The sequence below is a fragment of the Sorex araneus genome, chromosome 5 (genome assembly GCF_027595985.1).
Source record: "Sorex araneus isolate mSorAra2 chromosome 5, mSorAra2.pri, whole genome shotgun sequence".
Taxonomy (NCBI): Eukaryota; Metazoa; Chordata; class Mammalia; order Eulipotyphla; family Soricidae; genus Sorex; species Sorex araneus.
In genome coordinates this window covers 74,602,553-74,616,790 of record NC_073306.1, presented here as the reverse complement: position 1 = coordinate 74,616,790, position 14,238 = coordinate 74,602,553, and the positions used below count along the sequence as shown (strand labels likewise).

General features: G+C 36.4%; 1 protein-coding gene and 1 pseudogene across 2 annotated transcripts in view; one reads left to right on the top strand and one right to left on the bottom strand.

Moving 5' to 3' along the window:
* ODF2L (outer dense fiber of sperm tails 2 like) overlaps positions 1–11,734 on the top strand; it is a 50,237-nt gene extending 38,503 nt beyond the window's left edge. For both annotated transcript variants that reach the window (XM_055139552.1, XM_055139551.1), the window contains exons 11-15: positions 515–619; positions 4,820–4,905; positions 4,985–5,147; positions 7,995–8,120; positions 11,079–11,734. In XM_055139552.1, the coding sequence (XP_054995527.1) occupies positions 515–619; positions 4,820–4,905; positions 4,985–5,147; positions 7,995–8,120; positions 11,079–11,207 (609 nt within the window). In that variant the 3' untranslated portion in view covers positions 11,208–11,734. The remainder of the gene's footprint in view (positions 1–514; positions 620–4,819; positions 4,906–4,984; positions 5,148–7,994; positions 8,121–11,078) is intronic.
* On the bottom strand, positions 10,143–10,252 carry LOC129405156 (U2 spliceosomal RNA; annotated as a pseudogene).
* Positions 11,735–14,238: the final 2,504 nt, after the last annotated feature.

The window sequence follows — 14,238 nt, the reverse complement described above, 5'->3', positions numbered from 1 at the left end:
TTTTTTTTAGTTGCAATAACATATCAATTGTATTCTTTTTGAAGTCAATTAACCGACTGAAGACCTAGATGAGTGATTATATTCTAGGCTCTGGGCCTTTTATATCAGAAATAAATTATAAAATCTTTGAACTGAATTTTTATTTTTGATTGAGAGGGAATAAAATAATTGAAACAATAAAGTAATTGGAATTTGACCAGGTTTATTCATTACTCATTACGGAAACCTTGACCTGAAGATCGCCATCATACTCAGCTCAAGTGTGGAAGGATCGTTTTTATGGGTAAATTTAGATAAACTATAAAAGGGTTGTTGTTTAGAGTGAAAACTTTATTGATTTTCCTAATTTTAGAAGGAATAACATTAGATATGCATATTAACATATTGACAAAATTGAAAACTCAAAATGTGAGCTTTTATTGCATTCTTCAGTCATAATAATAAAATATTGCATTACTTTTATTTTTAGATGCACAGTCGTAATAATAAAATATTGTATTACTTTTATTTTTAGATGCAAAAGTTGCAAGAAGCAGCTGGAATGGTGAAAAGTAGATTTGAAAATTTGTTACATGATAAAAAAAGAATAACAAAAAGAAAAACTAAAAAATTAGGGAAAGTAAGTTCAAAATTTTAAGTAATAAAATATTTGTGTTTTATGCTATTAAATGGAATCTTTCATTTTAGTCATTTTTTGATAGATCATAATTAAGAATACCTGCTCTCAATGTCTGTAGAAGTTTGTTTTCTAAGGACATAATGTTTCTTCCAGGCTTGAAATGTTATTTGTGGGAGTGTTTTTTCAATTTTTCCTTAATATTTGGAAAATTATAAAAGCATTTAATTTTTTGATAGAACAGACTTAAGTATCCTTAAAAAATGATATGACCAAACTTCATCAATCACAAATAGACAAACGTGAACACTTTTCATTTTTTTAATCTCACTTTTTTGGGTTTTTTTTTTTTTGGTAATAAATCTGTCTAAAAAGTAGCACTGTACCACTGTCATCCCATTGTTCATCCATTTGTTTGAGTGGGCACCAGTAATGTCTTCATTGTGAGACTTGTTACTATTTTTGACAATCGAATATGCCACGGGTAGCTTGCCAGGCTCTGCCGTGTGAGCAGGATACTGTCTGTAGCTTGCTGGGCTCTCTGAGAGGGATGGAAGAATCGAACTGGTTCAGCTGCATGCAAGGCAAATGCCCTACCCGCTGTGCTATTGTAAAGTAAGGTAAATATTCTATGCTAAATATTTTGGAATATTTCTCTTCCAAATATTTTAAAAATATTTAAATATTTAAATGCTTTAAAAAAAACAGCATCATTTCTTTTTATTCAGCCTATTGCAACAGAATGAGAGAAAGGTCAATATTGGCACGTTCTGATGTTTTTGTGAATATTTTTGATATTAAATGAAAGCGCATTATTTTTTGGGGGGTCTTTTCATATTATTTTGGTAGCAGAAAGTGGTCAGTTGCAAGGTACTAACCCTCACCCAACTGGCTAGGTCTGGGACGGTAGTGGACAGTTTCAGTCAAGTGTAATCAGGGGATTTTGGTTTGCTCTAGATCTGGAGACTGAGAGAGACAGACAATAATATGAAAAGGACCAGTCATCCTTCCTTCAACAGCAGAGATAGCCCACCAAGCTTGTGATTTACTGCTTTCTTAGAATCACTTTTTACCAATTTTTAGCACACTGGAGTGTTCAAAGAAGTATTTTTTTATGTTTTGGTCTTTTTCTCCTGAGATTTAACAATGCATGTGCCTCTTATGCTTGGGAATACTGTCAAGAACAGGCAAAGGGCACTTGGGGTCTGTGTTTTCAGATACTGTGAGGTCATGCTGTTTTCTTCTGATATTAAACCAGAAAGATTTGGTTTTTTTTTTTTTAATGACTTTCCCCTCCTTTTCTGCTTTTCTAAATCTTCTGGTTTTCTCCTGGACTGTTCCACACTCCGAGACCCAGAGCTGTGCTCTGTTCTCGCCTCCTTTGTGACCAAGAATTTGAGATGCAGCAACAGTAGCTCTTGGCGTTCCATGTCTCAGGCAGAGTCTGATTTTCATTTTCCTTTCTGTGAACATCCTAAATGTTCCATGTTTGGTTATTCTTTCTCAGCAGTACAAGTACTTTTTCAGTTAGCTACTTGTTAAAGCTCTATTAGGAGTGCAACCGTGATGAAAAATTGCAGTAGCCCCGGAGATTATTAGCTAAAATTAGAGAGATTCGATCAGATTGCAGGGCAAGGAAATTTACTCTCTTGAAATAATAATATATAGTAATCCCCACCTACTGACACAACAATGAATGAAGCAAAGCTGCTCTAATTTTAAAATATCTGGGGCCAGGGATGTGGTTCTATGGTAAACCACAAACTCGACAGTGGGAGGTCCTAGGTATGATCCCAGCCACTCTATGAAAATAATTAAAAATACCTGGTTTAAAAGAGTGAAGTACTAAAAGTGACAGTTACTTTAGAACTAGTGGACAGATAATAGAAAGCTTTCATACGACTTTGCTAGTAGTAGCAATAAGAAGTTCCCTAAGTGGGTTAACAGTCTCCCTGCAAGCTATATTCTCATACTCATTTACTCAACACACTTTTTATGAAAACTGCTTAGATCCAACTCACTTTTGAATTATAGTTTTTCATAAAGTAGTCTTTTAAGTTCTTGTTCATGTAAGTGGGATCTATTTGGAAAGCATTCTGTGCCTAGAAGACTTAGTACAGACATATCTGGTTTTGAAGAGAGTGAAAACATTAATGTTGAATGTGTGATCTTGCGTTTATTTCCCAATGCCACGATGTAGATGAGAGGCCAGCAGGAGTGTCATCTGAAGGAGTTAGAGCGCGTCCGCACTTCCCTGGCCACGGCGGAACAGAGGCTTCAGGAGTGTCAGGAGACCCTGCTGCAGTATCAGGGGAGATATGCCGCCCAGGCACACACCGTTAGGGAGCTGCAGGGCCAGGTGGTCAACGACCTTCTGATTTTTGCTAGATGTGCTAAGAAATGCTTGGGAATGATTTCACCAGTTGAGGGCACTCATGTCAGGATTTGATGTCTATATGAACACACACGTATATATACACAGAAAACATATGTGTGTGTATGTGAGTTAAATTCCTTCTGTTAGTTGTTAAAAATAACCACTCTGGGGCTGGACCGATGGCATAGTGGGTAGGGCGTTTGCCTTGCACACAGCCGACCTGGGTTCGATTCCCAGCAGCCCATATGGTCCCCCAGCACTGCCAGGAGCAATTCCTGAGTGCATGAGCCAGGAGTAACCCTTGATCATCACCAGGTGTGACCCAAAAAGCAAAAAAAAACCCAAAAAACAAAAAACCACCACTTTATGCAGGCAGTGTAATACTATAGTGTAAGCTATTGTGTTTAACAGTTTATGGGGGGAAATTGGTAATTAAAATTCCTGATTTACCAAATTGACTTCTATTGATTTGTTTTCTGATAATTCTATTTGCCGTTCCTTTAAGTTTTGTTGGAGCAGGCAATATAAAGTCAATTTCTTATGTGCCTGCTAAGGGGGCAGATAGGAGTGGGAGAAAAACCTGGAACATAAGTGGAAGGAAGGTCACACTGGTGGTGGGATTAGTGTTGGAACATTGTATGCCTGAAACAATTGTATTATGAATAACTTTGCAAATCATGGTGTTTCAATAAAAATAAATTTAGAAGTTTTTAAATTTCTGATTTAGTTTATTTGTACAAATGTGTGATTGGGCCACTTGAGGACAAGGTAATGATTTAAGAGAAAGCAACACTTTGCTTACAGATGTACTTATTAGGTAATAGGATAAGTTAATTTATTGTAATTTACCTTGAAAATTCAAAATATATAGAAGTTGGAACATAGTTCAGCAGTAGAGCATTTGCCTTGCATGTGTGAGACCCTGAGATCAATAACCTACACCACACACACAAAAAAATTTTAAAGGAAAAAAATAGTTTATTTTAATAAGCACTTGGAGAATTTTCAATTCACTTATCTAACATTCACTTTTTCAGTCCAATAGAACCAGAGATCTCAGGCATCTCCTAAATCAGTTCTTATAATTAATCAATTTTTTAAAAAATGATACACTTCTAAGGATGGCAGTAATTTTCTTATTAGCAAAAACAATGTTAGGCATGATGCCAAATTATATTTACCAAATATAATTTAGTTTTTAATTTTGAAATGCATCCTTGATTAAAGAAAACATAAAAACCAAACATTGTTGAATCTAAATTGCTGAGAAAACAGTTTTTTAAGAAATTGTTAAGTTACATGGATAATCTAAGTTGCTAATTTAAATTATTAGAAAAAAATGTTTAAACCTAAATTTCTTAAATATAGGATTTGAGGCAAAGCAAAGAATTCTTTCTTGGCAAACGTGTCTTTGAGTTACTTTATTTTGTTTTTTACAAAAACATTTTTTACTAGTCACAACTATATAGTTATTCAATTATTAGTCACTATATTTAGGTAAAATACAAATATAGCCCTCAGCATCTAACAATGAGAATAATCCTGTCTTTAACCTTTACATTTACATAATGTAAATTTTTTTGTTTACACTGTTCAAAATGTTTTTTCATTGTTGAAAAAATTTTTCAGAAGATGAATTTTGTTAGACAAGCTTAATTTTAAAACTTTACTAGGAATTTAAGGACCCGGGATTTAACAGTGTAATATTTCTTGCTATCTCACTGTAGCAAGTGAGATTTGTTTTTATAATTGTGTTAGTAGTCAAGTATATAGTTCATTTGAAAGTTGATTATAAAGAAATTAAAACAATTTTAAAAATCTTTCAGGTTGATGAGAATAAAAAACTTTTGACAGAGCTTTCTCTGGAAGAGGAAAATTATCTCATTCAGTTGAAGTGTGAAAACCTTAAAAAGTAAGTTCGAATTTACTTAAAATTGTTACATTTATCTCTACATGCTCTGATTTTCATATATGTTTTTTGTAAAAATAAGAAAATTGGAACAAATGGATGAAGAGAATAAGAAGCTTGAAGAGAAGCTGGCAAACCAAGAAGAATGTCTTAAGCATAGCAATCTGAAGTTTAAAGAGAAATCTGCAGAATATACAGCATTGACCAGACAACTGGAAGCTGCTTTAGAAGAAGGGAGACAAAAGGTACAGATGGCCTTTATTTAGAAACTTTTTAATTAGTTTACCAAAGATTCGTCTTTTTAAACAGACTATCTCATCTTGCCAAACCTACAGTTATTGTTTTCATCCTGATGACAGGGTGAAGGGAGTAATTACATTTTTGTTCTTTACCTACGTCTCCTTTTTAGAACTAAACAGATATGTTACTGATCCAGAGCTACTCCACTAGATAAATAATGATGTGGCACAGGGAAGGGCAGAGATGGAAAACAATTTGGAGTCTCCTCCTCCACATATTTTTTTTAAGACCCCTGGCCAAGGTACCAATTATTGAACATTTTGAATTTGATCAGGGTCACTAAGCTGTTAAAGCCCAACTCCCTTTTCTTTGGCAAGTTTTGTTGCATAAATATGCAGGAACTGAGTTACAGTTAAGTCCATTTGGTTGGCCTTGAATAGATACCTTACTGTGTATCAGGCGTTCTGCTAGTGCTTAAGATGAAAAGATGAATAAGACCTGGCTTCAGGTCTCAGTAATTTAGGGTTCAGAAATGGAATAACATGTGGACAAACAATTATCATCTAACATCAAAGTGCTGTGATAGAGTGAAGGACCGGTGCACAGGAGTGGTTAGCTCAACTTTCTGGTAAGAGGAAATGATTAAGAAGAACTCAAGTTAAATTTATCAAATATCTTAAAATTGTAATCTTGGAAGATAAATGGTGAACTTTGGAGAATAGTAGGAACTGGATTTGATTTCTGACTTGAACGTAGTATTTTCTGCCTCCAGGCAAGTTATTTCTCTGTAGTTTTATAAAATGGGAATGATGAGTTTCTTCAATAGGATTGAGATAATAAAGAGGAGTTATCTACACCCATAAGTCTCTCAGAACTTTCTCTTCCAGGACCTATAGCACAGTGGGTAGGGTGTTTGCCTTGCATGCGGCTGACCCGGGTTTAATTCCTCCCCGCCTCTCAGAGAGCCTGGCAAGCTACCGAGAGTATCCCACCCACACAGCAGAGCCTGGCAAGCTACCCATGGCATATTCGATATGCCAAAAACAGTAACAACAAGTCTCTCACAATGGAGACATTACCGGTGTCCCCTCGAGCAAATTGATGAACAACAGGATGACAGTGCTGCAGTGCTATAGTACTTTCTTGATGTCGCCACTTAATAGAAACATCTCAAGCTTAATTTATGCCATGCAGAATGCTGAATCTTTCCACCTAAATACTCTTTGACCTATAGTGTTCCCTAAACCTTTTAATCACAATTTCACATCCAATCAGAAAACCTTGAAATACGGTTCTTATATCACCTGAGTCACATACATATGATTTCTTTTAACTCTTGGAAACTTTGTAAGTCAACTTAAGTCAACTTACAGAAACCCACAAGTGGAGGGCTGGGGCAATAGTATAGCGGGTAGAACCACTTGCTTTGCACATACCTGACTCAGTGGCACCTCATTACGTTCCCTGAGTCTTACCAAGAGTGTTGAGGCAGGAGACATCCCTGAGAACCACCGGTTGTGACCCACAAAACAAAACAAAAATAAAGAAAGAAACATAATGGACTAGAAGCTAAGAAGTAAAATTCTATACCAGCAGTAGAAATGCAATTTAGGTTTCTCAGCCCACGGATCTTTGAGAGGATAATAAATGAATTTATCATGGATTTTCCCAGAGTTGACTTTAGAAATCCTAGGAATGCTAAAGTTTCTTACCCAAAGTGTTTTGTGTCTTCAGAGAGGTAGCCATTGCTTTCTCTCGGGGCTTTCACTTGTTGCCCTCACTGAGACACAGTATAAAGGACACGGGTATTTGTCCTGAGTCCTGCTAACATTCTTCACTCACAGTACCACTGGGAATTTATACAGAAGAAATATTTGTAAACCACTTCATACTAGAACTCGGAATTTAGGCCCTCATAGTTCTGTTAGAGGACAGTCCTTCCCACAAGCTAGAGTTCCTGTCTCCTCTCGAATGCTTATGGCTCCAATCCAGCATTCTTGAAAATAGGCCCCAACATATCTGAATCCTTAGAAGCACTAAGCTTCTGATAGTACATGCCAAGAATGGGGCTGGAGAGATAGTACAGCAGGTAGGAAGCTTTCTTTGCATGTGGCTGACCCAGGATTAATCCTTGGAACTCCATCCTTGACCCCCAATCAGGTGTAAGAACCAAGTGTAAGCCCTGAATACTTCTAGATGTGGCAGCCAAATGAAAATAAAATAAAACAGGCCAAGAAATAATGAAAACTCAAAATCAGACCACTTTGGAAGTGAAGGAAAAAAAATTTCTTTTGCCTATTTGTGTGTGTGTGTTTGCGCGCGCATGTGCACGCACGCTTGTTTGCTTCACTCTTCTGTTTCCAGTTCCAGTCATCCAAGTCTATAATCGGCATTGAGAATATAATGAGAATGAGAACCTCCTATGTGCCTACCACCATGATGAATATAAATACTATAAAACATGCAATTTGTCTCAGTATGTTACAAAAATACAGTGTTTAGGACAGCACATACGTAATTGCGGAGTGGTGAGAATGTATACGCCTTTTTCATGTTAGGCTAATTTTATAAATACTTATACTGCAAAGAGCTTTGCTTACATGCATACTCCTCAGTAGGATTAAGCAATCAAGATAAGAGACTGTCTTAAGTATGTTATCTGCATATGTTATAGTATGCAGCCATCCACTACATATGGTTCAAGATAGAACATCTTTAAACATGTTCTAACTCAATTGTCTAGCATCAAATTAATATTTATTTAGAAAAAAGAATAGTATCATTGTCAAGGATTCCAATAGTACACTAACCAGGCATATATATTTATTTTACTCTTTCAATGGAAATTACAGGTTTCTGAGGAAATTGAGAGAATGTCTTCCAGAGAGAAGGCTTTGCAAAGTAAAATATTAGATCTGGAGACTGAGCTTAGGAAGAAAAATGAAGAGCAAAATCAACTTGTCTACAATATGAATAGTGTAAGTATTTGTGTGACTTCATAGACATTCACTAAAAATAAGTTAGCATTCAGTATTACTGTGTGGTGTAGTTAAGTAGACACATTAAAAATTGAACAAGTCAGGAATATTGCTCTGCTGATAATATTAAAAGTAAATAATGCTTCTTCATGACAGCTGTTTAATGATAGTTACAGATATAATCTACTTATTTTCTTTCGGATATAATATTTTTAAGATAAATGCAGCTCAGCTTATCACTAGATTTTTATGTGTCTGGAATATTGAACATAACACTATAGAAAATTATATCTTGGTGCTTAATTAAATATTTGGTATTGTTATATCTTCAGATGAGATAGCTGCTTTGGTCTACTCGGCCATGAAATGAGAATACCAAATTGGCTGTTTTTAATTATTCCTCTAATTTTTTCCTAAATATTCATGTAACATTCAGCTGATAAAAGATACCCTCAAAGCAATATTCATGATTAAATTGCTTGAAAACTAGTTAATAGTAACATGGAAAATAAAAATAATTAATTTTTTCCTAAGAGCAGAAAACTACATAAGTCTACTTTTTTCATTCTCATGTCTAAAAAGTTGAAAACCCAAAAGATTCAAAAGTGAAATGACTTTTGGCATGCACTACTAATTAAATTATATTGCCATCACAGTTCCTTTGCAATTGAATTAAAAAATATTGTCACTCTTAATTTAGCAAAGGCTGTGCCTTTTTTATGAACTTTTTTTTTCACTTACCCTGACTTTCTGATTATATTTGTAATTATCTATCTGTAAATGTACCCTGTGGAAAAGTAGTACAGATAGGCAAAGATGAAGTGGGTTTTGATATCTCCCAATATTTGACCTCCAAAATAAATAGGTTTAAGATCTGATGTTTTATTAAGCTGGTGATTTTGGAGGCTGGAGAGATAGTCCAGCTGGTAAGTTAGCTTGCCTTCCACACAGACTGGGTCCAGTTCGCCTATACCACACATTGTCCCCTACCACCCACCAAGAATATTTATTATAGTAAAAATCTAGAATTCTGAGTCTATAGACATTGTTAGAATACAGGTCTGTGTGTTCGGTCCTCTCCAGAGGGCAGCTGAGTATTAAATTCGACATATATGTCTTAGCCTTGAGTGAATTATAACATCCTGAGAGCCTGTCTCATAGCCGATTCTTTCCCGGGCTTCCTACAGTGCAGCCGTTCCAGTGTCTGCCCCATTGTACCTATGGGTTGTGGGGTGATTGCCCACACCTCAGTGTCCTAGGTGCTCACTTTAGGGTAACCTTTCTGAAACCCAGTATTGCTCTAGTTTTATTAATTCTCTAAAATTCACACACATTTCACATTGTACTCTTAAAACGTTGTGCACATTAATATTTACCATCTGTGTTTTTGAATAAAATTGATGTTCCACAAGCCTCACTAATAATTATTCCATGACTTTGTATAGACCAACCTAGCATATTATTTCTATTCTTCCCCCTCCCCAACTATTCTGAATGGCATCACTGATTTTCAGAAGAACTCAAAGGGTCATGGTCATTGAAAACCTGATAGGAAGGAAAGAAAGGATTGCTCTCAAGGTGCCTATATTCTAGCTGAAAGCTTGACTCTCTAAATTATTGTTAATAGACATCTACTTAAAAATTTATATGAAATTGAATCACTTGTAATCACTTGTCATCCTGTTGTTTATCGGTTTGCTCAAGCGGGTGCCAGTAACGTCTCCATTCGACCCTGTCACATGCTAGTGTAGCCCAGTAGTATCTGCTCACTCCAGGAACACGAAGAGCATCAAACCGTTTGTTCAGGGTCTTGACAAAGAAGTCCGACCATCTCATAGGTGGACTGCCATGTGTTCTTTTGACATGTGGAATCAGTAACAACAATGGACCTCATTCCCCCGGATGAAATTGAATATTTTTTAAAAATAAGTTAATTTTTCCTCAGATGAAGAACAATTATAGTAAGGTTTCTCTTTATTTTTTCAAAGAATTTTTAAAAATTAAATGTATGTTATCAAAACCAGAATTTTAACAACTTTCAACTGAGCAAAATAATTTTTGTGGCATAAGTTTTATTAAATTAATAAGAACAGATACTACACTTGATCTTAGCCAAATGACCGAGAAGCAATACATGGTATAAATTTTATTTTATTTTTTTGTTTTTGTTTTTGTTTTTGTTTTTGGGTCACACCCGGCGATGCACAGGGGTTACTCCTGGCTCTTCACTCAGGAATTACCCCTGGTGGGGCTCAGGGGACCATATGGGATGCTGGGATTAGAACCCGGGTTGGCCGCGTGCAAGGCAAACGCCCTACCCGCTGTGCTATCGCTCCAGCCCCTGGTATAAATTTTAGACTATAAAATATAATTTTTAGACACAAAAAGATAAAATTAACATTAAAAGATATCATGTTTAATGTAATCAAATTTTCATAGTTTCAAATAAAATGTTAATTATATAATATTTGAGGACTAAAAGAGTATATATTGAACTGTATCTGATTAGAGATAAATTTGCATTATGTGTTTTTGTTATTCTGAATTATTGTGTGTGAGAGAGAGACAGAGACAGAGAGAGACACAGAGAGAGAGAGACAGAGACAGAGACAGAGACAGAGAGAACCTGGCTGTGCTCAAGGCTTACACCTGGCTCTGTGCTCAAGGATACCTTCTGGCAGAGCTCAGGGGGACCATATGCTGTGTAGGGGATGGAACCCAGGTCTGTTAAATATAACCTTAACTAACCTCCGTACTATATATTTTACCCTGTTTTGAATTTTTAAAGGAAAGTGAGCTCTAAGTTGAGTTGAGTTATTAATGAGCACATCCAGTGTTAGAATTCTTATTTTTAAGAAAATGAAAGTCTTATGGTCATTTATTACCTACATGAACTTTATGTTATAACCATACCCTTTGAGTGTCATTATTGATTTTTTTTCTTTTTTCTCCTTTTAGAAAGCACAATATCAGGAAGTATGCCTGAAAGAAATACAACACAGTCTTGAAAAGTCGGAGAATCAAAATGAGAGCATTAAGAATTATTTACAGTTTCTTAAAACTTCTTATGTAACAATGTTTGGATAAATTGTTGAACTTATTTTTGAAAAAATAAGTTTTTACAACTGGTCTAACATAGGTAAAACAAATAAAAATATTACCTGTTACACTTTATCATTTTGGGATGGGAGTACTAGCGTTTGTATGTAAAATTATTTTAAATATAAATTAGTACTCAAACTTTAAAAGAAGATAGATATATTAAGATTCATTTCTGATGATCAGTTTTTACTAAATTCTGGTTTCCTTTGTATTTAAATTACATTTAATTTTAGGATATTTTGTACCCACATTTATACAAAAGATACAAAAGATACCAGAATCTTGAGTCTGCAGAGATTGTGCAGCAGGTATGGCTCTTGCCTTGTTCACAGTCTACCTGGTTCAATCTCTGGCATCTCATATATCCTCCTGAGCACTGCCAGGAGTAATTTCTGAGTGCAGAGTCAAAAATAAGTTAGCCAGGTTTGGCCCCAAAACAAAAACAAACAAAAAGCCAGAATCAATCTTTGTGACTATTGCTGTCACCTGAGTGAATTTGTAATACGTTTAGGCTAATTATGAGCCAGTACACAAATACATGATTTAAAGTAGTTATAGAATTGTTTTACATGTATATCATCATCCTATATTTATATATGCATATATATATTATTTTAATAAAACTATTCTGGGCTCTGATTTTTAACAATGGTATAATTATATGCTTTCTAAAAATACCAAATATCTTCATGTATGTCTTTTGCCTTAATAATATTTTAGGTGTAAAATACTATATAATTTCTGCTGGATCTTAATGTAGAATTTTAAGTCATGAAAATGACTTAAAAATTAGATATTCAATACTACATGATGTTGGAAGGTGCAAATATGTCTGCATGCACCATTGATAGTCACTCAGAATTTCTTATGACTATCTGCTCATTTTTTCTTCATTCCATGTTAGTGGTTATTTAATGATCTTAGTTCTTAGTTTAGATATTCTTAAACACCTGAGTTACTGAAAAGATGAAACAAAAAAAAATGGCACACTCTTTTCCATAGAAAACTCACCTGGAATTATCAGGATAAGTGCTATTGATGCCAAGGAGCTCTGAGGAAAAGTCTTAACTGCTGGGATGATGTGGAAGATATGCCACACGTCCTCTCCTTGGACTCATACCCTGTATGCCCAGGCTGGATATTCCAAAAGGATAGAGGTGTTGAAATCAAGTAATAGTCATTTCCCTCAGACAACAGCATAGGAGCCTTTAATCCAAGGAACACTTGTCTCAATACCATTCAAGGAGGAGTCACTAACTGTCCAACCCATGGACCAAAGTCTCTTTAAGACCTTTATCCTTTTGTCTGATCAGAATTAGAGGCATCCTTTCTCCATTCTCCTCACTGTTAAGACTGCAGGGGCATACTTCCCAATGACTCATTGCTTCTTAAATAGGAAAATATAGCGGTGTCAGAAAATTGCTGCTTTGGGGGCAATTTTGCAGTGGGTAGGACATTTATTTGTCTTGCATGTAGCCAACCCAGGTTTAGTCCCCAGCACCTTGTATGGTCCCCTGAGCACTATCAGGAGTGCTTACTGAGTGCAGGGCCAGTAGTAGTTCCTGAGCATTGCTAGCTTTGCACCTTTGGGGCAGAGCTGCATCTTATTTCTGTTTCTTTGCCTGCACAAGGACATGTAATGCAAGTACTCAGTTGGAGGTTTTGGATAAGTAAAAGGTTGAAAGTGATAGGCATTCTTCCTGTTTCACATATGGGAAAAAGTATGGAAGCGTAAAAGGATTGCACTATAGAAACAAACTCCTAAGTGTTGAAGTTGGCAATTTGAGTTCAAGTCTTCTGAAATCAGTCCAAAAATATTTTTTGGTATGGTGTATGTAGCAGCAGCATTGCTCTTTAAAAATAAACAAGGGACCACTCCCAGTGGTGCTGGGACCAGATGGAATTTGGTGCTAGGAATCCATCCTAGGGCCCTGTGTGGTAAGTATGTACTTTATCATTTGAGCCATATCCGTGACTCATTGCTCTTGTTTTTTGAATATTTTCTCTCAGCCAAATTTCTTTTTTTTCAAATTTATTTTATTGAATCACCAAGTGGAAAGTTACAAAGTTCTCAGGCTTATATCTCAGTTATACAATGCTCAAACACCCATCCCTTCACCAGTGCCCATATTCCACCACCAATAAAAACAAAAACAAAACAAAAACAAAAACAAAACAGTATACATCCCATCCGTCACCCCCCAACCCCCCCCCCCCGTGCGTGAGTGATAATTTCACTTCCTTTTCTCTTTACCTTGATTACATTCCAGATTTCAACACACAACTCACTATTGTTGTTAGAGTTTCAAAAACAGACTCACTATTTTTGTTGGAATTTATTCCCCAAGAATACAGCTCTATTAACAAGGAAATGTTTGATAATAAGTTTTCCACTGATGAGAATGAAGAGGTAAAATGTAAACCGCGACTGCGCGGTTTACAATTTCTGTATTATAGTAATTAAGTCCGCGGAGATTTAAGTTGGAAAATGAATCATTTCCCTTCCTGGAACAGCATGTAGCAAAAGCTTAGTTCACAGTCTCCATACATGGTTGCAAGCACTTGCTGGAACCCCAAATTCTAAAGCTGTCTCTGGTTCCCGCTCGTTCCACATCCACCGGCTGTGCAGAGGCATGGGCACCCAGGCCGAAACTCGGCCGGAGCCGAGCACCGGCCCCGGCTGGGACTGCCCTGGTATCCCGCGGCTGTTTCAAGTTCAAAGCACTTTTTTTTTCCACGCCAAAAGTTCATACCTGCTCAAAGGACCCACAAAATGTCGGACACCACGCCTTCTCCCGGAGGGGACAGAGACCAAGAAGGAAGGATATTTCCTCCATTAGCCAGCGTGGGGCAAAAGCTTAGTTCACAGTCTCCATACATGGTTGTAATCACTTGCTGGAACCCCAAATCCTAAAGCTGTCTCTGGTTCCCGCTCGTTCCACATCCACCGGCTGTGCAGAGGCATGGGTCCCCGGGCCGAAACTTGGCCAGAGCCGAGCACCGGCCCCGACTCTCA